The sequence below is a fragment of the Solanum verrucosum genome, unplaced genomic scaffold (genome assembly GCF_900185275.1).
Source record: "Solanum verrucosum unplaced genomic scaffold, falcon-dt-bn FXZP01000091.1, whole genome shotgun sequence".
Classification (NCBI taxonomy): domain Eukaryota; kingdom Viridiplantae; phylum Streptophyta; class Magnoliopsida; order Solanales; family Solanaceae; genus Solanum; species Solanum verrucosum.
Genome location: NW_026020358.1, coordinates 46072 through 73664, shown reverse-complemented (window position 1 = coordinate 73664; position 27593 = coordinate 46072). Strand labels below are relative to the sequence as shown.

Genomic DNA, 27593 nt, shown 5'->3' with positions numbered 1-27593 from the left:
GAACAACAACAATGTAAGATTTTATTATTATCTATCCTTATTTACCAATCAGTTTCTTGATTATATTTGATTTGTTACATTTTACGTGACATTTTACTATTAAAAGTTAAATAAATTCAATTATCGCTTTTTTGATATTTTAAATTATTAACTAAGGTAATTTATAATATTTTTCGATGCTTCTAACAATATATATTTGAATTTACACTGAAAATTAGTCAACTTGATCCTGATATTCTGAATAGGGGAAGTAGTAGTTTTTTTTGTTATTTTTATTAATTGATTATATAAATATACATAGTGAAAAACTTGTCTAACATAAAAATTATTCTTGATTTATTTAGGTTTAGCGTTGGAGGAGTGAAGCAATATTTGGGATTTATGGAGATATTCTACTTGCATTGGAAGAAAATTAATATTTAAGATGGTCGACTTTAATTGGGGGACCTTTTTAATTATATATCATGGATGATTAGTCTCTAATGTTTGCTACTTTCAACTTTTGTACTGAAAAATTTATCCCTATGATATTATTTGCTTCCTAGTTTTTATTTATCCTGCTCATTTGGATTAATCATTTTACCTTCTTTAATCTCATATTCTCATTTTCTCCTTTTAGTTAAACAAAACATCTCAAAAAACTTTGAATTTTTTTTTTCTTTAGCTTTCTTAGAATAATAAGTAATTACTCTTATTCTTTTTCACACATTCATATGATCATATATATGCAATTTTCATAAAAATAGAAATAGTAACAAGAATAGAAGTCCAAGGCAAACTTCTACATTGTTTATTTTTGGTTAAGACAATAATTGTTCGAATTTCTTCTAAAGACTCATTCAACAAATTGAGGAAACAACATTAATTGTTTGTCTTTGTCAATCAAATTTAAAATTGAGAGAGAAAAGGTAATACTAGTTTATGTCAAGAAAAGAGAAGATCTCTCAATGGAGGTGAGCGATCTTAGTTTGTGTTGCTTCCAACCAAAAGTTAAACTAAAATTTAGAAAGGATATATGGGTAAAATGTTAAAGTCATTGTTATATAATAAGAAGTAAAATAATAATTTTAATACAATCTCATTGGATTATTAATTTAATTAACCATTAACAAAAATCATAAAATTCAAAACTGAACCGATAACTTGATAGGTTTTTTTTTTTTTACAAAACCGTTTAAAAATCATTAACTGAATTAATAACCCAGTTCCGATAAATCAATAGTATTCTTATCGATTAAATTGATTTTTGCTCACCCATATAGTAGTAATAACATCCGAAACATAACTATCTGCACCTCTAAAATGTATATATCACATGTATTTCTATTATTATTATTATTTTTTGCTTTAAATATGTATTGAAGTACGCAGCTCCTAGAGCATATAGGAAGGAATAAGTATATATAGATGTCACGATCCAAAAATAAACGTGATGTTCTTGAATTTGTGACACCAGATTTTGGGGGTTTTATTTATTCACTTTGTTTGACTTGAAATATGGAAATTTTATTATAATAATATTTTAATTGAGTCTCCTTTTTCTAACCATCTAAAGTGGATTTGTAAAAAGAATGAGATTCGTCCATGAAAAATGGTAGGTGCCCTCATGGCCTAATGTATTTTTGGATTGTGACGTATTGCTTCCCAATTTTTTTTTATCCTTATCTTTATATTGAATTAGGATATAGATCATTTTATAAAAATAAACCAAATTTCTTTATATCGTCCAAATAATACAAACTCTTCTTTGTTAATGAATGTGCGTCTGTGACAGTAAACCATCTCTAATCCTTTATAATGCTTTGTATTGAAATAAAGTATATTATAATTCCGTTGTTTTGTCGATTGAAGAGTTGTTAATATTTATTTTTGCATATGATCATATATGTATTATATATTCCACAAATAACACAAAAAAATGTGGTTCGAATAATCTTTCTTTTTTAAACAGAGTTCGCTGAGGGCGATAAATTGAATTGAATCGATTAAATAATAAAGATCTACTCATTTATATTAAAGAGGACTTGGGAAAAAAAGATCATTTATGTAGCAATGGAAGACTCATTCGTGTTTTACAAAATTCAAGCTTTCGAGAACGAATTATATCCATTGGAATGAATGAGAATGACATTTTGATTAAACTAGAGTTTCTTCAAAAATGGCTTAGTCGAAATCGTAAATATATATACGCATAGTTAAACCTGCTCAAACTTGGAAAAGGATTGAGAAATTTTATTTAATAAACTAAATTTGACACTATTTTTTTAGAATATTGTTAACATAGAATGATGTATAACATCTTATTTTTTCAATCATGTTAAACTCTTAGGGTGTGTTTGGTACGAAGAAAAATGTTTTCCATGGAAAATGTTTTCCTGGAAAACAAGTAGATTTTTGACGTATTTTCTCATGTTTGGTTGGTGAGTAGAAAGTATCCCGGAAAAGATATTTTAGTATTTGATTTATTAATGAAAATTATTTTTGAGAAAATATCTTTTATTTTTACTAGAGAGTAGAAAATAAATTTTGAATTGAAACTGAAAATATTAAAATAAACTTAATTTTTTTGGGGAAGGGTGGGGGAGGGGGGACAGTGGCGTAGCTAGAAATTTCACGAAGGATGTCCAAGAATCGCATAGGTAAAAAAAATAATTTGACGATGGTGCACTAAAATTTTGAAATCAAACTACGTAACATTAACAATTTATTTTTTTAATTAAAAAATATACTAAAATTTTAAAAATCAAACAACGTAAAATTTAGCTTGAATTTTCATGTTTATTTAATAGGAAGTGAACGAAAAAGAAAAAAGAGAAAGAGAAAATTCAGTTTATAATGAAATCACTTTTATACTTCAAGATTTCACCAACCTTTGGTGACTTAACAACAAGATATGAAAAATAAAGAGTAAAATCAAACGAGTTTTTATAAAAAGAAATTCTATATAGAGCCTTTTTCACTTTTAGTAGCTTTATAAAAAAAATTAGAATTTGCTTATTAAATTTAAATTAAATAATTAGTTTTAAATTTTATATAAAATTTTAGTGAAAAGAAAAAATGATTAAAATTTAATGTTTACTATGCTTTTTTTTGTTATATTTTTAAGTTGTAGGTTTCTAATTTGAGATTATTCTAATAGATTATATGAGTTTTGAATTATTGGAAAAATAACATATTTATTAACTATGATTAGGTCACTAATTAAGATTTTAAATAGATAATATTAATTTTGAATTATTAAAAACATAACTGATTTATTAACTGTAATTAGAAATTAATTAGAAGCTTTTTGAAAATGTAAAAATAAATGCAGCAACTGGGATTCGAACCCGTGCATGCACACAATTATAAACCTTCGCTTTGGGCCATGATACCGTTGGGCTAAGAAACTTTAGTGTGCTTAAGGATGTCCAAAATGCTTTATTTAACCGTTTAAAGTATAATTTTACTTATATATACGATGTAATTTTCCGATGAAGAGGGTCCAATTGGACATCATGAGCCTAGTGTACCTCTAACCCTGGGGTAAAAATATAAAAAATTGAAATTAAAGGAGGGAGATGGGGTAAAAATATAAAAAATTGAAATTAAAAATGTTTTTAAAAAACAAACTTAATTTTTTTTGGGAGAGGGTGGGGCTGATTGGGGGGGGAGGGGATCGCGGGTGGGGGGTAGCGTGGGTGGTAAAAAAATAAAAATTTGAAAATATTTTTTAAAAACAAACTTTATTTTTTTTGGGGGTGGGAGGGGGTGGTGGTGGGCTGGTAGTGGGGCTAGCCGGGGATGGGTAGGGGGAGATGGGGTAAAAAAATTAAAAATTTGAAATTGGAAATATTTTTTAAAAAACAAAATTTAATTTTTTTTTGGGGGGTGGGGGGGGGGCTGGTAGTGGGGTTGACCGGGGGAGTAGGGGTGGGGTGGGGTAGGGTGGGGGTTGAAAAATAAAAAATTGAAATTGAAAGTATTTTTTAAAAACAAACTTTTTTTTTTTTTTGGGGGCGGGGGGCTGGTAGGGGGCGAGTGTAGGGGTGAAAATAAAAATTTGAAATTGAAAATACTTTTTAAAAACAAAATTTAAATTTCTTTTTATTTGGGGGGGGGGGGTGGGTTAGGGGGCTGGCGGGAGGGGGAGGTCAGGGTGATGGTGGGTAAAAAAAAAAAATGAAGTTCAAAATACTATTTAAAAATAAGTTTTAAATTTATTTTTTCAACAAAAAAATTGTAATTTGAAGTTGGAGGAAAGTTTTGGAAAATGTTTTCCTTAATTTTTGAAGAGAAGTCATTTTCCTTGAATTTGAGGAAAATGAGTTGATTTGAAACACATTTTCCAAAATATTTTACCCAACCAAACATGAGAAAATTGAAAAATACTTTCCGAAAAATGTTTTCCTCCGTACCAAACACACCTTTAACCATTACTTGTTTTCCCATAATGTGATAATAGCGAAATTATCCCTAAAACTAATTGAAAAGTAATTTATGAGTAACATAATTTTATTGAAAAAACTGAAATCTCACTTGACAAGGGAAGAAAATTAAGGTTCTTTCATGTCCGCACAACATATTTATTTTTTGGTAACCACTGTAAACATTACCATAACATCAAAAACAATTACAAAATAAAGAGCACCCATTCTTGCTAAAAGTACTTAGGCCTCTTACAAAAAACAACTAAATACATTGCAAGTGTTGAATGAAAAAACTACAGTTTCTTGCCTTCTTTGATTTACTTAAGAAATATAATCTCTCTATCAACTCCTTCTTAATTTGTGTTACTACCTCCTCTCTATGTACACTTTTCCTATTAAATTTTTTCCAGTTTCTAGCTCTCCAAGTATGATAAAGTATCGCCCCACTTATAGCTGCAACGACCTCCTTTTGAAACTGCTTCCAGTGTTTCACCTTTATACACTCTATTACCTGCTTGATTCCATTATTTGTCAATGTAATACCTGCCCACTTCATCAACTCTTGCCATACACTTTTTGTCCAGCTGCATTCTTCAAATAAATGTATTGTGGTCTCCATAGTCTGCTCATCACATAGGCAACAGTCATTATCCTCAATTGGAATATGCAATCTCAATTTCCTCTCCTGAGTGAGTAGTCGACCTTGCACTGCCAACCACACCATAAATTTGTGCTTAGGTAGAGCCATAACAGTTCAAATCAAATCAGTAATTTTCATGTGTGGCCTATGTCCTAATAATGCCTGATAGCTTCTTGTAATAGAATATTTCTCACTTTGAGTCAATTTGTATTTGCCTTGGCAGTACCATACCTACATTTGATACTTAATTGCATTAAGTTTCCTCTAATACCAACTACACTCTATAGGGACCTTGTGATTCCATATTGAACTTTCATCCTTTAGATATATATCATGTACCCATTTAACCCACAAAGCTTCCTTGTTCTCTATGATATGCCATATCAATTGGCCCATCGAAGCTATATTCCAAGTATTACTTCCTTTTATATTCAATCCACCTCGTCTTTTAGGATGATACACTTTATCCCATGAGACCAGTGCAACCTTCTTCTTCTCTTCATCAGAACTGCCCCACAGATAACTCATGTATATTTTATCTACTTCCTTTAGCACACTTTGGGGTAGGATAAACATTGCTCCCCAAAAGCTATGTATAGAAAATAGAACAACATTTTATCACCTGTAATCTTCCAGCATATGATAGCTTCTTGGAGTATGTCACCTTTATCCTCTGAGTAATCTTATCAATCAAGGACAAACAGTCAGTTTTCCTCAATTTCTTTGATGAAAGTGGCAAACCAAGGTATTTGATAGGGAATTCTCCAACCACAAACCCTATCCTTTTAATGATCTGATTTCTTGTATCATCATCAATCCCAGCTAAGAAGACACTTGACTTTTCCATGTTGGCTTCCAAATCTATGGCTGCACTAAAGTGTGATAATGCTTCCATTACTCTGTTTACAGAAGCTAGATTACCTTTACAAAATATCATCAAGTCATCAACAAAGATCAAGTGAGTCAGTTTCACCTTCTTACACATTGGATGGTACCTAAAATATGGTAGCAGACTCATTGTTTGGAGGGTTCTTGATAAGCATTCCATCACCAGCACAAATAGTAAAGGAGATATTGGGTCTCCTTGCCTAAGCCCTCTCCTCCCAGCAAAGTATCAATGATTTTCTCCATTCACTTTCACTGAGAACATAGTTGTAGTTACACACAACATAATCCATTTAATAAATTTTTCAGGGAAACCAAACCCAGTTAGCACTTCTTCTAGAAAATCCCAACTCACCATATCATAAGCTTTTTTCAGATCAATTTTCGTGAGGCATCTAGGAGACACATTCTTCCTATTGTAGTGCCTCAAAAAGTCATGACAAATCAATACATTATGCATCATTGACCTCCCTGCACAAAAGCTGATTGGTTTTCTGCTACAATACTACTTATAGCTGACTTAAGTCTACTACAAATAAGTTTGGAGATGCACTTATAGATCACATTACAACAAGAAATAGTCTGTAATTGGCTAGCATATTCTGGTATGTCCACCTTTGGAATGAGGGTTATGCTAGTGGCATTAATCTGTCTCAGTATTCTGCTGTTTTGAAAAAATTACAGCACTGCACTTGTAACATCTTCCCCCACAATAGACCAAGCTGCTCTATAGAAACCACTCCCAAAACCATCAGGTCCAGGACTCTTATTGCTATCTATCTGGAACATTGTTTTCTTCGCCTTACTTGGCTCAAAATTCTTTATCAGTTCATTTTGTTGCCCCCTCAGAAAGTGTAGTCCCCTGGCATATTAGTTCACATACTGCCTTTATTCTATGCTCAGTTTTCCTTCCTAAGATGTATTCATAGTACTCCACTATTAATTTAGCAATCTCTGCAGGAACATTTTCCCAAACACATGATCTATTCTTTAATTGTGTAGTGGCATGCTGCAATTTTCTGTGCTTTATGACTGAATATAAATACTTTGTATTGTCATCCCCCAATCTTATCCATGTTGCTTTGCTTCTTTGTTGCAGAAACAATTCAGATAAATAAGAAAAAGTCCTGAACTTTTGATAAGCCTGACTTTCTAACTGCTGGTACTTAATATTATTTGGATTTGTCTGCAATTTTCCTTGTACTTGCTTCAGTTTCTCCCTGTCCTCATTAGCTTCAGTAAGACTGTTCTGAAAGTTTTTAGAGTGTAGATGCCTCAACTCCTTCTTCAGTAATTTCAGTTTCCTCACCACCTAGAACATCTTACAACCTTCTATATTTACTTTCCAACCATTCTCTACTATCTCCTTGAACTGGGGGTGCTCAGCCCATACATTACAAAACTTGAAAGATTTCCTAATCTTATAACATTCACTAAAGCTCACTCTTGCAGGGCAGTGATCACTAATTTCCTCAGGTAAAAATATAGCTTTGCAGGAAGATATTTTATCCAGCCAGTCATTATTGATAAGAACCCAGTTAATTTTTGATTTTTTTTTTATTACAATCATGTTTATCACTCCAAGTATACATGTTCCCTTGAGTAGGGAAAACCATCAGCCCACAATCTGTCACACATTCATTAAAATCTACTATTTCCGACCACACTACATGATTTCCTCCTATTCTATCATCACCAGACAATATTGAATTGAAGTCCCCAATCACCATCTATGGTTTTACACATCTTCTACTTTGAGTACCCAAACTATCCCACAATGTTTTCCTATCCTCCATACTGTTAAAAGCATATACATATGAAATTTCAAAAGAAATTTGAAGAGGTATGAATGTTACCTCACAAGTAATCTGTTGAGCACACTTGCTGATGATTTGCACTTTATAGTAGTCAGGTTTCCAAGTTAACCATATCCTACCATTATAATGGTACTCCAAATTAGTAGTATATTCCCATCCTACAAATATTTTCCCAGCCAGCTTTTCTATTTTTCCCCTCTTTATCTTTGTTTCAAGTAATCCTATCAACCCTACATTTTCCTCATTGCAAAGAAGTTTGACCTCTTTTTGCTTATTTAGGCCATTTAGCCCCCTCACATTCCAGCTAAGCAAGTTAACCATTTCCAGACCTTTCATTAGTCTGGCCACCCACATTTTCCCTACCCCCTACATTATCAGTCTTCCTCTGCAAAATGAAATGAATTTTCACTTATTACTGTAGAATTCTGCCTTGTTAGAGACTTAGGTTTCCCTATTCTTACAGGAGTTTGCCTGCCTTCCTTATTCATAATGATCCCTTTATCCCCTCTTGTGTGTTGTTAAATTATCTGTGTTGGTTTCTGAACTACCTCTGTAGCTTGCTTCTGCTTCACTATGCCTGCACCTTGTTCCGTTGTATTCTTTCTATTCATCTGACCCGATTTTGGTATCTTTTTCTTCACTCTACAGTCCTCCTCCACATGTCCATATTTATTGCAGAATCTGCATAGTGTAGGCTTCCAGTCATATTGCACAGATTGTTCTATCAGTTTTTCTTTCTCATTCTTAAATCTCACCTCATCTGGTAGTTGTGCACCCATTTCTACCTCCACCAGCATTCTAGCAAAATTTAGCCCATTTCTTGCCTCAGTATTATGATCTACCATTAACGACCTTCCTACCAGGCTCCCTATTTTACTCAACCCTTTCCTGCTCCAGTATTTGATAGCCAACCCTGGCAATTTGATCCATATACGTACAATTTGCAATTCCACCCTTGTGAACTCTAAATTTGGTGTCCATTCCTTTACAATAAATGGCTTGTTATCAAAATGGTAGATTCCACCTTGTAGCACCTCTTGTTTCCTTATTTCTGACTTAAATCTCACCACAATCACTCCATTTTTCAACATTGATACTTTATCAATCCCATGCTTTCCCCATAGCCTCTGAATAAACCCCTGCACTACTTGGAAGGGTGGGTGAGCTCGAAGCACATAACATACTACAACATTGCCCCAAAATTTTATCTCAAATCTGATATCCTCCAATTCTATTTCCACCATTTGGTTTTCCCCTTGTTTTGGAGGCTCTACATACTCCAACTTGTACCCTGCATTTGATAACTTTGTTATATCAAAATCATCCCATATCGATTTCTTCTTCCCTTGCGAAGCAATTTCCTCCTCCACTTCATCTGCCCAGGACTGCCTGCTACTACTAGATTCCACCTGACTTCCCCCCTAGATGTTTGCACAATCTCATTACATATTCCAACTACATTACTTTGCTGGTGTTCCCGATTGCATGACACTGTCCATTGGTCTGCTCTAGTTTTTCCTTCGACATTACCCTTGTTACTTTTTCTTTGTTTTTCAGTTGCACTGAAGCTGGATCTGCACTGATTGACTTTAGTTCCTCTCTACCTCTAGATTCACCTAATTTTGAACCTGATTCATCTACCTTCATGCCCGACTCCACAGTTTTCCCCACTATTGGACCTGGTTTTTTACCTCTTTGAGAGTTCCCCTTCATTTCTTGAGCTTCCCTCACCATTATCGCTTTTTGACTGGGTATCCGAGCTCTCTTACCCATGGTGGGGGCAAGTTATGCTAACGTGCACCGAGAGAGAAAACATATCCAGAAAAAACCACAACATATTTATTGAAAATATAAAATACTTTAATTTTTAATTTCACGTTTTTGCTATTGAAGTGACTAAAGTATTATACATATTCTTCGATGTTGTCATAAAATATATAAAAAGGGCAAAAAAATACCTTGGATTGGAAAAAGAAGATCAAACTATACACTTCATCTTCTCAATTTGTTAAAAATATCCCCCTGATTACTTTGGTTCTCTTTTCGTTTCACCTATACCCTTATGACTAATGTTCAACATTGAATTTTTTAAAAATATTTATTTAAACTCCATGCGTTATTTTATCATTGATCTAATTTTAAACTGTCATCCCAATTAAATAAATTCACCCACCTAGTTTTTTGATTCATCCTCATGGTCATTTTGGATTTTCTACGTATTTTTCCTATTTTTATACTCCCTATAGCTTTTCTATGGACTCGTTTGGCCATAGATTTTCCAAGTAATATTTGGAAAAAATTTGGCAAATTGTATTTGTTCATATAATTTGAATTTGTCATTATTTGACAAATATTTTTGACAAATAACCCAAATTTCCAAATACTAGAAAAAACTAGTATTTGGGCCAAATTTCATTATTTGGGAGCTTATAAAAATTAATTTAATCTTTTACAAAAACACCCTCTATAGTAGTTGTTTGCATAGCATTACATAAATTTTTGCTTGCACATCAAATCATTGATGGAATATTCAGTGAATATGAAAGTGATGATATGGTTGTTGATGGAAATGACAAACAATCGGCTCAGTGTAATAAAGTCATGTGCTTCATCTACTTCATCAACTTCACGATGTACGGATGATGCTTGTTGCACTCACTCCGAACTATCACATTGCTCTAGTGTAATGGACACTACTTGTTATTTGCTGCAACGAAGATCCAATTGAATTGTTGCGGAAGTCACGAATCTTGTTTCATTGACGTTTCTATCTTGCTATGTAATACAACCTATGATTAGTTTTGATAGTTTTTAAAACATATGGGTATAAATCATATTTCTTAAAAAAGTGAATTGTGTTTCCCAAATATTATGGTCAAATACATAGTGAAATTTCACCCAAAATTCTCACCCAAATAATATTTGCCAAAAATATTTGAGAATCTATGGCCAAACGCTAGCTATGTCATTTGTAACTTTCAAATATCAGTGGAATAATTCCCGAGGTGAATGGATGATATTTTTAGTTTTGAAGGTTCAAAATTTGAGATGTTTGACCAAAGTCAATATTCTAGGTTAACAAGCTCGGATTCAAATTTTGATAGTTTTGTTAGGTCCCTTAAGGTCACTTTTGACTCAGTTTGGTGATTGCATGGATCCAAAGGTGTTCAGATTTGATTTGATTCATGGATTAGTTTTTTGAGTTTTAAGAGAGTTAATTTTTACAACGATCAATATTCGCTCAGGAAACATATTTTATAGTCAATCTGCATATTTGGTATGTTTTCTTGGGGTTTCAAATGATTTTTGTTGGTTCATTTGGTGTTTCGGTTGATGAACTTCATAGCTGAATTGATGTCTTTTGTTTCTAGTACACTGTTCTTCGTGTTTGCTAGAGGAGGACTGCATTTGCGAAGAAGGAGATTTTTTGGTAGAGATGAGGCGGGGCGGGGAGGGGAGGGTTAAGCTTAACACGCAAAATTTTTAGCCCTCTCCGTGTAACAATTTTTTTCATTTTCAACCCGCCTCTCCCCGCTTCGCATAATTTTTTGATTATTTCCTCTTTTTAATTAAGTTTGATACTAAAATTAAATTCATAAACATAAATTCATCTTCTCATTAATTTATATTAATTTAATAGATAATGACTTATAATTTTATTTTTAGAGGTTAATTGAGAAGCATGTAAGAAACTGTATTAGTTTTGATTGAACTATTTTCATCTACTATCTTAAATATTTTAATGACTTTAAAAAAATTATCTTGATAAGTAATGTTCTATTATTCTTATACATATAAAAAGTTAAAATTAAGTTTGAACCCGCATAAAGCCACATAGACTCGCAACCCGCCCCGCCAGCATTAGTTTTTAAATTACCCACTTCAACCGCCCCGCATCCTCTCTTCCCCATTGCCATCCCTGCCTAAAGAGGAGATAAATTTGTCTCGGGTTAGCTAAGTATTGCATTTTGCTAGGACTCTTCAAAATGCTAATTGAAACGGTTTGGATCCACCAATAAATAGTACATTTTTAAAGGATTCGACAAGAGTGACAATTTTTTGAAAAGTCCAAACAACTTAAGTCATCGATCTGTCTCTTCATATTAGTTCAAAGGTGGGTAAGGATCTATTATTGATGTCCCCTTACATCAGAATAGGGAAGATACTCGATCCATCACAAAAGTTCAATAACCACTCTAATTCCAAAAGGCATAAAAAAGTTGTGAAATTAAGGAAAGGTGAACTACAAAATCCTGACAAAAGATAAGAATGTACTAAGTTCCACATGCTTTGTGCCCCATACAGTTGTACATTTTGTTGACAAGGGAACTTGAAACCCTGGCCCTACTCTGAACATTTTGTGCAATCTAGTTTTGAGGCAGCTGCTTTATCCAGATACCATATTAATTTCCCTTTAGTTGGCTGGACCATCTTTGCAGGCGATGACGGAACGTCAGGCCTGACATCATCAATTGCCAAATGTGCAGCCTCTGCTTTGCTGCTTCCAGTTACAACCACAGCCACATTAGAAGCAGAGTTAATGACAGGCAAAGTAAAAGTTATCCTCTCCGGAGGAGGCTTAGGTGAGTCAGTTACAAAAGTCACCCATTCGTCTTTCTCATCGAGTATGGAGTGATCAGGGAATAGAGATGCAATGTGACCGTCAGGTCCCATCCCGAGTAGGATGAGGTCAAACTTGGGGCAGTCGCTAACATCAGAAACGCTGATTACACGAGTCCTTACAAGCTGTCTAATTACAAACTCATAGTCTTCAGCTGCCTTCTCAGCTGATACTGTGTCGTTGATCGAATGTACATGGCTTGGAACTATAGGTACCTGAAAAGTGAAAACGCGCCATAATTGAGACATACTACACCAGGTGAGAGATTTGAAGGAAATCAATAGAGTATTGGCTTCTATGTACTATCATAAAACCACGATTTCACCCCCTTAGTCTTCTCTTTTTCGTTCGTTTACTTTTGAATCCAACTCGGGTTACAAGTAAATGGAATATTGTGGATAAGAAAAGGGAAACTTTACTAAAAGTCTATCCTTTTTTTTAATTCCTTCACCGCTCGTCTCTACACCATTAGAACAGATCGATGGGACCGTATAACAATAGTTAACACCAGAAAAAGTAAAAATGGCCCTTCAGAATATCTAAACCTGGCCATCAAACTTCATAATTGTATCTACAATTGCGAGTCTTTTCACGTTAAGTTGATACAAATATCAGAACAAGAATGATGATTTATCCTACCACAATGACAAACAAAACCTTCTATGGTTATAACGTGATAACTTACTTCGGAACAGAAGATAGAAATACGATTTCAAAATACAGTACTAGGTAGAAAAAAGAGGAGACAAAGTTCCTCATCTTTCTCACTAGAGATCTTTAACAATTATTCGATGGGCTATATAGTATCAAAAATCATAAAGGAAGCTATTCAAAGTAAGTATCACTAGTGATTAAGGAACAGTATAGTGATCTCATGTTAAATACTTTTCCACAACTAGCAGATTATATCAAAGTTCTCGAAAATGTTAGACATGACCAACAGCACGAAAAGTCTACATGATATTCGTAAATGACAAAAGAGATGGACCGGCCTAAAAGGATAACAAGAACACAAAGGTTTGGAAGATTCCCTGCATTTTCAAGGTGCATCATATGTGGACAATTTTAACATAACTATTCTTCCACAGGGACGTTGTGATCGTACTCTTAGAGTGAAATATCAAGATCTGGCTATAGTAAATTCAATCACCCAAAACAATTTCTTAGAAGAGATCTACTTTAAAGATCTCGTGACAAAGAACACGTCTATAATGAATCACAACCCGTAAAAGGAAAGGCATTGCTTTGACAAAGAAATAGGATAGTCAATGTTAACTACTACTGAGGCTCACAACAACAAATAGTGTGCAGAATAAAGCTGAAGTTGAGACATTTACCTTAGACAAAAATCCATCTTTGGCTAGCTTGTAATTACTATCAGCATGATTCTTCGCCACAACACGTTCGTCCACCCAAAATATATACCATTTGGACCAATCAACAGTCTTGCTGTAAGGTGCTTCACATAGTTTTCTGCTTCCTCCAAGTTTTCAAACATATTTACACAATCTTATAGAGAAGGCAACAGAACAAATATGAACAGATAGAGAATGTGCTTACATACCTAATTAAACTAATGAGCGATCCACCGGATAACGCGATGGCAAATACTCCTCTCTCTTTCACAGAAGCTTCTGATAGTTCTGATATATACTCTGCTAGATCAGTGCTTAGTTCATCCAAATACTCGTAAATCTTCACCTCTCTTCCATCTTCTTTAGCACCTGAAAAAGCCATCATTCACTGCACAAATTACCAACATACAAGAAGTCAACTACAATTGGGACTATATGTTGTAAATAAAAAAAAAAACAGTCCTCAGTCCGAAGCAAGTCGGGGTAGAAATTTTCCAGTACATTTCTACTAGCATACTGTAAAGATGTGATACTTGGGTCTAACACAGCCCAAAAACTAGCTCATGACGGTAGAATTTTCCAAGTCCATGTAAGCATACCACCAGTCCATTTTCCCAACTAACGTCAAACTCTAACCCACTCTAGCACCCCGTTCACACCCAGGCCTCAATCCCAAGCAAGTCAGGGTAGAATTTTTCCAATACATTTCTACTAGCATCCTGTAAAGATGTGACACTTAGGTCTAACTCAACCATAAAAACTATCTCAGGCTAGAATTGTCCAAGTCCATATAAGCAGATCACAAGTCCATTTTCCCAACTAACGTGAGACTCTAATCTACTCTAGCACCCCATTCACGCCAAGGCGCAACTAGAGTATGGAGCGAAAGTCCAAACAAGAATGAACATGACACTGATACCATATAAAAATATGACAATTATTGTCAAGTGCATATAAACAAATCACCCATCCATTCCCCAACCAACGTGGAGATCTAACCCACTATAACACCTTTTTCACACTCAAACAACTGGAGCATAAACCGAGAGCCCAAATCTACCGGCTAGACAAATACATGCAGAGCAATTAATCAAAATACAGATTTCAAGAAAAGTTCTAAAGTAAAATTACAGCTTCTTTTTCTGGTAATTTCTCAAACAGTTAAGCAAACATGACAATTTAGTAAACAACATGTATACTCTACACATTAAACATAATTAATAAAATCAAACAAGTAGTGTATGTACAGTTTAAAACAAACAAAAGGGAATTAAGCAAGTAAATTAAAAGTGTAAAAGAGAAAAGGGAACCAAAAATAAAATTTAAAAAATTCTTGGAATCATATATCCATAGAAAAAAAAAAAAAAAAGAACCACTGAAACCAAGACAGAGAGAGACAGAGTGTCTTACAGAGGAGAGAAAGGGAAAAATGGGTACCAGCAATTTCTGAATCTTGTAATATGTAATATGTATACCTTAAAAGCTAATTTACTACTCTTCATGTGGACCATCAATTTATATCTACTAAAGCTAACCAAAATTACGATAAATACTACTCTCTTCGTTTTATATTAGTTATTCACAGTTATAAATAATATATGGATGATTTTACTAATTTATCTTTTATTCATTTTTCTAGAAAAAGAATTTTTGTTTGAAACTTATTTAGACTTTTAAAAACTATTAATTATAGAGGTAAAATCAATTTTTGTTTATTTATCTATTTTCGATTTAATAAATGAACATGTAATTTAAAACGAAAGGGACATGTGATAATTTGATCTTAGCTAGTAAAACAAGAAAAACATGAATCTTTATTCAATACGCAATCAAAGAATCTCTTAGTTTTATATTAGTTATTCACACTTATAAATAATATGAATGAGTTTACTAATTTATCTTTTATTCATTTTTCTAGACAAAGTTTTCTTTTATAAATTTTTTAAACTTATTTAGACTTTCAAAAAATAATAATTATAGGGGTAAAATGAATTTTATTTATTTATCTATTATAAATGAACAAGTTATTTAAAATGAAAGGGACATGTGATAATTTGATCTTAGCTAGAAAAACATGAATACGCAATCAAAGATTCCCCCCGCCCCCGCCCCCCCAGTCGTTCATGGCACTCCTTTCTCATGGAATGAGAGGTTCAAATCATAGCTGAGAGCAAGTCAGATTTCAAAACAAAAGAGAATAAGAAAAAATAAAATTGTGAGTACTTTTACACTATACGACTTATACATTTGGGGTGGCTTGTTTTATAACTATTTATAATAAGATGGACACTAAATATTAAACAGAAAAAAGATGATGAGCACATAACATTTTAGGTTAGATTTTTAAAAAGAAAAAATTACAGAAATTCCACCTTTTAGTTTACTTATTATCATTATCCCCTATAAATTTTACAAATTTTCAAAATTCCTCATTTTCGCGCATCAGATTAATGTATCAACGCTTATATTATTGTATCTCGCGCATCAAATTAGTGTATCATGTATAAAATGTACATCAGATTAGTATATTATGTATAAAATGTAATGTATCTTACTTAACGATTAATGTATCTTGCACATCAGATTAATGTATCAACGCTTATATTATTGTATCCGTTTGAGGGATTTCTGTAATTATAAACTTTTAAGGGATATATTATAATTTTGCCTTAAAAGTATGTGATTTATGTAATTTGCCCTTTTAAAAATGATGAATGTAAAGTAGTGATATTAAAAAGTACCGATATTAAACTTATGACTCGCTAAAAATAGTGAGTAATAAGTTTTTTTCTGTTTTTAAAAAAATATTAAATGTATATATATTATCTGTTATTATATGAATTTAATCCATTTAACAACAAATAATATGTATAAATTTAATAATACAAAAACTAATATAAATTTTTTATTAAGTTTAATATTAAAATTAAATTTATACAATTTAAATTCTCGATCCACCCATAAATCTGACACATTTCACCTGGATGTGAAATGACTGGCATGACATGCAAGAGAATTTACTTTGTGGGGTTCCTCGTGCGTGCGTACAGCGATCACGACAAAATAACGCTCAGAAGACTCTCTGAAGTAAAAGGATGATGATCTTTAAATATGTCACGTTGAAATTAAAGATTTGTTAAAATAGAATGGATAATATATAAAAATGTATTATGTGCACATTTAATTTTGAGTATGCACAAATATTAAACAATTAAATTTATATATAATTAAATAAGTAGATATATGTGTTGTCTTACTTGACGTTCTACGTAGCAATCACATCATATGCAACATTCTCTATGATGTTTTACGTGTATTATATCATGTAGGACGCAGTGGCGGATCCAAGATTTAGAGTCCGTGGATGCCAAAGAGACTTATCGATTAAATTAATTTTATATTTGATTAAATTATTCGTCTTTTCGATATATATCATAAATCAATCAATAAAATATAAATAATAAGATATTACAAATCCACACTCCACACTAAAAGCATGAAGTTAACAAATTTAAAGCTTTCAATAATATTACTAATATTATAAATATTCATCATTCACTTACAATTGTCCTCAACGAGTTTTCATATTCTGAAAACGATCGATAATGACATCATTACTAACATTTATAAATACATCACGCTCTATGTAACACACTAGACAATCATTTAAATATTGATTATCAATACTATTCCGCACTTTATTTTTTATGTGCTTCATTGACGAAAATGCTCTCTCCACAGTTGCCGCAGCAACATGTAAAATCAAAGTCAACTTTACAAGTAAATAAGCAAGTGAAAAGTCAAAGGAGTAATAATGTAATTAATTTAATTTAAGTTAATAACAATTATAAAAAAAGAAAAAATGTGCCAGCTATTTTTTCTTTAAAAAACGTGCTTGGAGCCTTTTTTTTTTCTTAAAAAACGTTTGCAGCAAATTTCTCAAAAAAAAAAGGTACAAATGGGATTCGAACCCGCAACATCAGCCTTCTAAAGTTGCCCTTCTATCGTGGCACCACAAGCCAATTTTGTTCTCTGGGTGGCACGCTTTATCTTTATATAAATATTATATATATATATATATATATATATATATATACCTATGTATATATAGAGTTTCCGTCGAAGTTCGGGGGTGGCGTGGCACCACCACACCCCTTCATAGATCCGCCCCTGGTAGGACGCATTTGTCTATTTGCTTAATTTTATACAAGTTTAAGTGTCTGCTTATGCGCACTTAAATTAAAAGACATAAATATCAAATTAAATCAAATTAAAAGATATATATTTTACTCCCTCCATCCCAATTTATGTGGCACCTTTTGGATTTCGAGATTCAAACAAGTCTATCTTTGACTGTAAACTTTTCATATATCTTTTAATTATTTTAAATTGTCAATCATTGTGACTTATAGAACTTTTTACTTAGTTTACAAATATATAAATTCATTTTAAAAAAATTGAAGATTCTACAAGTAAGTTTTCGGTCAAACTTAAACTGTTTGACTCTCCAAAAACGAAAAATACCACATAAATTGAGACATAAAGGATAAATAAAAAGCGTCAAGTTCAGAAATTCGGAGATATTATGCCTAAAATCTTTTCGTGGAGGAATTGAAACACATGTTTTTTGTACTACAATGACAAGTGACTTGGGACCATTGTTGTTTGAATATTTTAATATATGCAAGGTGGTGATTATCTTGAGATATTAGTACTAATGTCTCACTTGTTATAATATTTTTTGTACTAATATGTCTCACTTGTTATAACTTAAGATATGAGCTAATTAATTTGCTATGTTGAGTCAAACGAATCATTTGCCTTTTATGGATATATATTGATGAACGTTTTGTTTAATGGGTTCATGTGACCTCTTGCTACTTGGGGTCAATTAACAATTTACCTTTGTTAGCTAATATAAGTTCTATGAGAGAATAGGCATGGCCTTGTCTTGTTGTTTTCTATTGTATGTTTGCTTTAAATGCCTTGTTTTCTTTTTGTATGTTTGCTTTAAATGCATCACCCTTATAATGTGAAAATGAATTATTATGTCATCTCAATACATTAGGATGGAGTTTTACTAATTAAAATTTGCGTTGAGTAAGATTCGTTAGATGAGAAGTGTTCTCTATCAGAATATTTTCAATATTCATAGTTCGAATCCAAAATCTGTAATTATGATTGAATGCATTTTATTATTTAAAGTGATTTGTATCCTTACTTTAATTACCTACTTGACGAAATAGAATGAACAATCTTTTATTCTCAGGTTTATGGACTTGATTCAGTCGGTCTCATGACATAATCAGAATGAGACTTTTGATTACCGACAAATGCTTCACCAAAAAGACCTTCTTGAGTTTTCAGTTGTTACCTAGATTAAATAAACTAGCATATCACCGAGCTAACGAAAGAAGTCACTATATGACTAAGACCTCAACCTTTGATGTCATCAAGAGTGTTTCTACTTTCACAAGAACCAAACTTATGTCATCTTTCATTGTGTTTATAGACAAAATATCATAGCAACCATCATTTTCTTTAGTTCATCCCCACACACACCATCAATGGAAATAAAAGAACAAATTAAAAACAAAACAAAAGGTAGAGGAGGAAGAAATGATGAAAACATCAAAGGTAATTTTGGAATCTGATCCATCATTTTCAAAAAAATTAATGGCAAAATAGAGAGAATCAAAATAAAATATAGTATTATATATAAGATTCCCAACAAATTAAAACCCCACATCATGACATATCAAGATACTTTCTACCCCAGCTTCAAGAATCTAACAAATTATATCAAGTTCTTCCATTTATTTTTATTTTGTCTATTTTATGATGGAGACTTTGTAATGTTTACTCCATTTTGGAAAGAGAAAATATGAGCGATGAATAATATCTTTTGGTTTTTGATATTTTTACCTATTTGTTCAAACCCCTTTTGCATAATAATTCAAACAAGTTTCTCTTTAGATTCCACTGGTCTTGCACTTACATGGAAAAAGAGTTGTTCTTTTCTTTAATTATTGTCTATTAATTAGCTGCCCATTTTAAAGTTTCCTATATCATTATTGTGATGGAAAGACGTAATCTTGGAAATAAAGAACACCAAATTTAATGTGGAAAAACTCTCAAATTAAAGGTAACAATCATGGGATCGCCAAAATCTAAATTTTTTCATTATAACAATAAGAGGGTTACAAATATACTCCTAAATGGCTACACAACAATTGCCAAATACAAAGAAGCAATAGTCATACCAACAAAAGCAAATAGAAAGAATACACCCAAATTAAACTCAACTACTGTTCGAGACTTGAAATTGGATCATGCTTCGATCTCCACCGTTCAAGTCAAATACCAAGATGTTAGGAACATCTGGTAAAAATTTTAGTCGATCCAACAGTTAACGAATCGGTTTCACGATCTAAAAGTTGTTGGTCGGAGAAAAAGATTGCGGCAAAAAGAACCCTTTTCTTCTCTCTTCTTTCTTGTTGAAAGCTCTCTCATAATGCCTCTCTTACGTGCTAATGTTTTTCAAAGACATACTAATGAGCAATTTAATAAATCTCTCAAATTATCCTATTCATAGAGTGGTGTTTTTTCCTAAAGCCAAAATTAACTCCAAGTAGAAATAAAATTTCGATCATTTTCCAAGTAGAATTGGGAAAAAAAAAAAAGAGAAAAATTTAAATCCTATTCCAAATAAAATTAGGCAAAGGGTCTTTGGCTAGAACTTGAGTAATAGCCCAATAACCATGTCATCATATTTTATTTTATTTTTTGGATTTCCTAATAGGCATTTAGCCATCTAATTTGAATTAGAGTTCAAATTTGAAGTTTCAATTTGAAATCGTGTTTGTTTGTGAAATTTGAACAAAATTTCAACTTCAATTTCAAATTATAATTACTAATTCAAGATTCTTTGAAAAGTAGGATTTCAATTTCAAATTTGTGATTTCAACTTTTTAAAATATAATACTTCAATTTCAAATATATATATTGTAGAAAAAAAAATGCTCAACTTGAAGAGATTGTTTGTCCAGGATGTGTTGGAGATAAAAGAGGTTGCATTCACACAAAAAGGGAGCCACCCCTGTTAACATTGTAAACCAAGATAAGAAAGAGGAGAATGGACTCCTTACAGACAAGTTGGGCCAGCTATCTATTGGGCTCGTTTGATTTGAATTGATCTGATATTGAAATTGACAACTCACAAGATATACACAGCTATAAAAAGAATAATTGTATATATGGTTAAGAATAAAATCATCTAGAATTAGAGTAAAAACATTAATTCTGTTTTACATTTCCTTTTCAATAATTACATGTATAAATAGTGGTAGAAATCTGTACATTGATAATAAGAAAATACAAAAAAATTTCCATACATTCTGTCCTATATTTCTACAATAAGAGGCTGCATTCACACAAAAAGGGAACCACTCTTGTTAACATTGTTAACCAAGATAAGAAAGAGGAGAATGGACTCCTTACAGACAAGTTGGGCCAGCTATCTATTGGGCTCGTTTGATTTGAATTGATCTGATATTGGAATTGACAACTCACAAGATATACACAACTCACAAGATACACAACTGTAAAAAGAATAATTGTATATATGGTAAAGAATAAAATCATCTGGAGTTAGAGTAAAAACATTAATTCTGTTTTACATTTCCTTTTCAACAATTACATGTATTAATAGTGGTAGAAATCTATACTTTGATCATAAGAAAATACAGAAAATTTCCCATATATTCTGTCCTATATTACATTACATCAGATTGTGATTTAGCTAAAATAGGGACATAAACTGAAGCTAGAACATAATGAAAATTAAATCTCATAGGAAACGAAACTACTGAATCTGAAACAGAATGAGAACTAGCTCTCTTAGGAAATAAAACTATATTATTTGTAGCAAGAGGTTGAGTTCCAGTAGGCTTTAAAATACATAGTCCATCTTTGACTTCACCGAAAACTTGAGGGCTCTTCAAGAAAGGCCCCTGCAAAAGACAACTAGTAGACGTGAACATGATGACACACTTGAAAGATAGACATAGTTTATGAATTGAGAGTAAATTATATCTGAAACTTGAGATATGAACGACATTTGTTAGTATAAAATCAGGCAAAAGAGAAATAGATCATGCATGAGTAACCTTTACACTAGATGAATTAGGTAACCTGACCATTAAAGGCTTAGGTAAGGGAATGGGAGATAAGAAAGAGTTAGGATCAAAGCATATATGTTCAAAGGCCCCTGAACTAATGATCCAAGATTTAAAATTTGAATTATATACTGAATAACAAGAGGGCGAATGTTAAAAAATATACCAGCAGCCGAGTTGACATTGACTTCTGATCCAATAGATTTTTCTTCTTGAATATGTTTTAAGCGATGAACAAGCTGAGTGAATTGATTTGTCATGTAAGATTAGGGCATTTTCCTTTCAATGCAATGAAATATATCAGTTCAATTTCATTCTCTTCAAATTTTGAATGCATTTACACTGTGTGCCCCTTAGCAAGATTGTCCAGACTACCATTTTCAACTAGTCATATCAGGAGTAAAGGATTTTTTTATCTTCTTCACATTGATATTTGGGGTCCCTATAAGGTTCCTACTTATAATGGTTATAAATACTTTCTCACAATTGTGGACGATTTCAGCAGATGGACTTGGGCTTATTTGTTGACTGCTAAATCAAATGTCTTTTCAGTACTCAAGTGTTTCTTATGCATGATAGAAAGACAATTCAATGCTAAAGTGAAACTAATAAGATCGGACAATGCCTTGGAACTAGGGAAGAGTGCATAAACTTCTTCATTTTTACAATAACAGGGAATTCTACATCAGACTTCTTGTACAACCACACCTCAATAGAATGAAATTCTGGAAAGGAAACATAGGCACTTACTGGAAATTGCTAGAGCCTTAATGTTCCATGTAACATCTTGCTAATTGAAAGAACTAGAAAGAGTCATTTTTGGAAAGAATGAAAAATTTGGAAAATTGGTTAGGTTATGTTAAGTTTGAGTTTTTGGTCAATTTTAAACGACCATAACTCCTAGCTCAGGACGATTTAGGTGTACTTTCAGATACCGTAGGAAATATCTTGGAATTATCTTTCTAAAACCGCCAAGTTAGCGTGATTATGAATTCGTATGAGTGAGATATGCCCATTTGAAGTTGGGTTGTTTAGATAAGGAAAGTCTAATATGGATTTTGGAAGGGTATTTTGGTCTTTTCCATACCCAATTAATTTATTTCATTTTTGGTAATTACTTAGGGGTCTAAACTGAAATTAGTCAATTTACGCTTTTGAAATTTGGGTTAGGGTTTTGAGAGAAGAGAAAAGGAAAGGAGAAAGGAGAAGAAGAAGCCAGGAATCGTCAAGTTCTTGAAGCTAAGGTCGTGGATTTCGTCAAGGGGAGATCCCTACGAGGTATGTGAGATCACATAGCGTTGGGTTAGTTCATCCACGCGCCAATCATGATTCAATTCAGCGAAACTTTGTAGTTTTGAAAGCAAATATTATGAGTTATTGATGAAATTCATTTGGAATCTTGTGGGTTCTTGTTGTTGAAGTTTCTTGAGTTTGATTCATGCAATTAGGTGTGATTTTGAGCATATATTCGATTCTAAGTATTTGGGGAAAGAACCAAGTGAAATTAGAGGGCTTAGAATTGAAAAATGAAGGAGAAAAATTGGAGTTTTCTGGGCAGGGGTCTGGGGAGCCGCGCCAACCAGAGCGTCCCACTTCAGTGTCTGAAGTTTGGGCTCTGGGGTGAAGCGCCAGCCAGAGCGCCATAACTTCAGTTCTGAAGTTTGGGCTCTGGCGCCCCGCGCTTCTTAGAGTGCCAGGGACGCCAGTTCTCCCACCTTTCCCACTTCTTTTCGTACTATTTCCTTAGCAACGTACCTATGTTTTCTAGTTGATTTCTACACTCTAAGGTACGTCTAAACATCATGAAATCATCCATAAACATGAGATCATGAACCTTGAATCTATAATTCAATTCAAGGAAAGTTAATTTTAGTCAAGTCAAGGGAAGGTCATAGAGTTTTCTAAAAGTCTTTTACAAACGTTTTAACTTTGTTTTAAGACTTAAGCTTTGAGTTGAGTAAAGAGTAAGAGTAAACTTCATTTCTTTAAAGATTATACGGGAACTAAGTATTACCAAGAGTTAAAATATTTTCACATTTGAGCAAGAAAGGAAACACCGATCTCTAAGAGAGCCTTTGAGGTAGTTTTTGAGTAATTATCTCAAATCACAGAAAGAGTTTTTGTTTTTAAAACATATGAGTTGAGTATATTTTGGGAGTAGTATTGAGAACCGATATGGGAACGCGAGTTCATAATAACTCAAGTCTCCATAAACCATGTAGCCATCATAGGTAGAAAGGATCATACTTTTTAGATGATTCCTTAGTTTTTTTAGCATAGACTAGTGGATCCACTTAGTTGAGGCGTTCTATATGACGACAAAGTATAGGACAGTTCTGGTAGCGTGGGCGAGATGTTGTATCATCACTTAGGCTCATAGTGGTGATTGTCGGTTAGAGAAACTCCCATAGTATTATATTATTTTATTATATGAGTAAACTGAGTTGTTATTGTATATCTTTAATACATTGAGTTATCACCTATTGTTTTAAATGCTTTGTATAAACTGAGCCTTTATTGTTGTTTTTACTTTGCATTTGAGTTTAGTTATTCATGAGTTCAGTAAAGCCAATGTAAGTGTTCTTTTCAGATTCCTTTCAAGCTTATGTCTTGTTTAGTATTCCACTCGCATACTCGTACATTCAATGTACTGATGCCATTAGGCCTGCATCATTTTATGATGCAGACAAAGGTAACCAGGATTAGCATTAAGCGCCTCGTTGATCCAATTGAGCACTCAGAGTCAGTTAGTGAGCCTCCTTGATTTCCGAAGGACTCCTTTCACACTGCTTTAGTATTTCAGTTGTTAGGATGATCGGGGGTCTTGTCCCGACATCCCTCTATGTTTTAGAGGCTTCATAGACGAGTAGTCATAGTTGTTTAGTCTTGAATTGCAGATGTTTTTCTATAAGACTTGAGTTTCCATCTATGGCTAGTTTGAATGTTTTATCCTTAAACGTTATGAGTTTAAATTGAGACAGTTGTTTTATAAATGCATTTGATCATTGTAATAATGTTTAAAGTCTTCCGTTGGGAGTCTAGCTAGGCCAAGGGATCGCTTGGGGCAAGAAATGGTTCTCGAGTGCCAGTTCCACCTAGGGTGTAGGCTCGGGGCTTGACATTCCATTCCAAAATTTTGATTCCTTATTAGGGAGAGTGCACACTCACCGCAACATATTTGATTAACAAGTTTCCATCTAGAGTACTGCAAGGTAACACTCCTTAGGCACTCTTGTTTAATCATAAACCTTCATATCATTATTTAAGAAGCTTTGGATGTTTGTGTTATGCTTCTACATTATCACGTGATAGAGGCTAATTTCAGCCTAGAGCAGCTGCTTGCATCTTTTTAGGCTATCCTACTGGACAAAAAGGATACAAAGTCCTTATTCTAGATTCTAAGAAGGTATGCATATCAAGGGATATTCATTTTCATGAACACATATTTCCATTTTCCTCTTTTCCTAATACCATTTTATCTACCATTGTTCCACCTATCACTTCTATTTATTCTAATCACATTACAGATTAATCCATGCTCTTTTCTTCTCGTACAATTTTAGACCAACCCTCACCAGTTTTATCTCATGCTATGGACGCAAATTCCACTTCTCATCCTCAAACTACTACTACTCCACCTACCTCCACTATTCAAGACCCTTTACTTCTCCCTACCATCCCAACCCCTAGAAGATCTGATAAACAAAACAAAGGTACTTTACCTAGTCATTTACATGACTTTGTTTGCAATAACATTTTTACCACTGATCTTACTACTACTTGTCTAGCAGTACCTTCCTCACCACCTACATATCTATTTCCAATCAAAATCAGGTTTTATTGCATTCTATTTCACAAATTTCAGAACCCACTCATTATTCTCAAGCTTCTCGACATCCTGGATGGAAATCTGCCATGGATTCTGAATTGTAGGTTTTGATCATTAATCAAACATGGGATGTCATGCCTCTCCCTTCTGGAAGGAAAGTTTTACCTTGTAAGTGGGTCTTTAAGGTTTAATAAAAGGCCGATGGAAGTATAGAAAGGCTTAAAGCAAGATTGGTTATCAGAGGTGATATACAAAATGAAGGCATAGACTACAATGAAACTTTTTCTTCGGTTGTTAAGATGACGACTATCAGATGCCTATTATCTATTGCAATCAAGAAGAATTGGCCAGTTTCTCAGTTTGATGTAAATAATGTCTTTCTCCATGGAAACCTCCAGGAAGAGGTTTACATGAAATTTCCGTCCGGAATGTGTCCACCCAGTCCCCACCATGTGTGTGAACTCAAGAAAGCTCTTTATGGTTTAAAACAAGCCTCCAGAAAATGGTATGCAAGGCTTGCAGGGGCTCTCAATTTTAAAGGTTTTTCCTCATCTCTCAATGATTATTCATTATTTTTTAAAAAGACGGGAAGCTTTATCTCCATTGTGGCAGTTTATGTTGATGATTTATTACTTACCGTTGATGATGCTCAAGAATTTTCAGATTTTAAGTCATTTCTAGATTCAGAATTTCAAATAAAGCATCTTGGGCAAATTCATTATTTCTTAGGAATGGAAATCATACGAGAACCAACAAGTTTCATCATTACACAAAGCAAGTTTACTTGAGACTTAGTCAGTGAATTTGATTGCTCTAGTCTCCCTACAATATCTTATCCACTTGATCATTCCATCAAATTAACTGCTGCATCAGGAACTCCTTTGCTTGATCCAACCATCTATCGATGTTTGATTGGAAAACTTAACTACCTCACCCATACAAGGCCTGACCTTTCTTTCACTGTCTTGACTATTAGCCAATACAAACAACAACCCTTTATTTCCCATTTCACAATAGCTCTTTGTGTCCTTCAATACCTTAAATCAAGCCCCACTCAAGGCCTTTTTCTCAATTCAAACCCCAATTTTTCTCTTTTATCCTTTTGTGATGCAGATTAGGCGGCTTGTCGTGATTCTCGCAGATCTATGAGTGGCTTCTTTATAAGCTTGGTGGTTCTCCCATCAGTTGGGAATCGAAAAAACAAACCTTCATATTCCTTTCTTCAACTGAAGTTGAATATCACTCAATAAGGCGTCTTGTTGCAGAATTAACCTGGCTCACTCGTCTTCTCACTAATTTATCCTTTGAACCATCATTACCAGTCCTTATATATTTCGATAGCCAAGACGCAATCCATATCGCCCGGAATCCAATCTTTCATGAACGGACAAAAAATGTTGAGCTAGAATGTCACTTTGTTCGCCAACAATTTCTTTCAGGGTTGATATCTTTGTCTTTTGTTCCTTAAAAATTTCAGCTTGCCGACCTCTTTACCAAACCTCTATCTGGTCCATCTTTGTATTCAATACTTGGTGAGTTGGGGCAATCTTCTTTTCCCTCCAATTTGAGGGGGGGTGTAGGAGATAAGTGGTTGCATTCACACAAAAGGGAACCACTCTTGTTAACATTGTAAACCAAGATAAGAAAGAGGAGAGTGGACTCCTTACAGACAAGTTGGGCCAGCTATCTATTGGGCTCGTTTGATTTGAATTGAATTGATTTGATATTGGAATTGACAACTCACAAGATATACACAACTCACAAGATACACAGTTGTAAAAAGAATAATTGTATATATGGTAAAGAATAAAATCATCCAGAATTAGAGTAAAAACATTAATTCTGTTTTACATTTTCTTT

At 33.2% G+C, this 27593-nt stretch overlaps 1 protein-coding gene across 1 annotated transcript; it reads right to left on the bottom strand.

The window, feature by feature from the left end:
- Nucleotides 1–11991: 11991 nt before the first annotated feature.
- Nucleotides 11992–14345, bottom strand: LOC125837754 (probable 6-phosphogluconolactonase 2). Its single transcript, XM_049516832.1, has 4 exons — nucleotides 14327–14345; nucleotides 13937–14115; nucleotides 13710–13845; nucleotides 11992–12587 (listed from the first exon to the last, which is right to left on the bottom strand). Exons 2-4 carry the CDS (start codon nucleotides 14110–14112, stop codon nucleotides 12096–12098), a joined length of 804 nt encoding a protein of 267 aa, XP_049372789.1. The 5' UTR covers nucleotides 14113–14115; nucleotides 14327–14345; the 3' UTR covers nucleotides 11992–12095.
- Between the last annotated feature and the right edge of the window lie 13248 nt (nucleotides 14346–27593).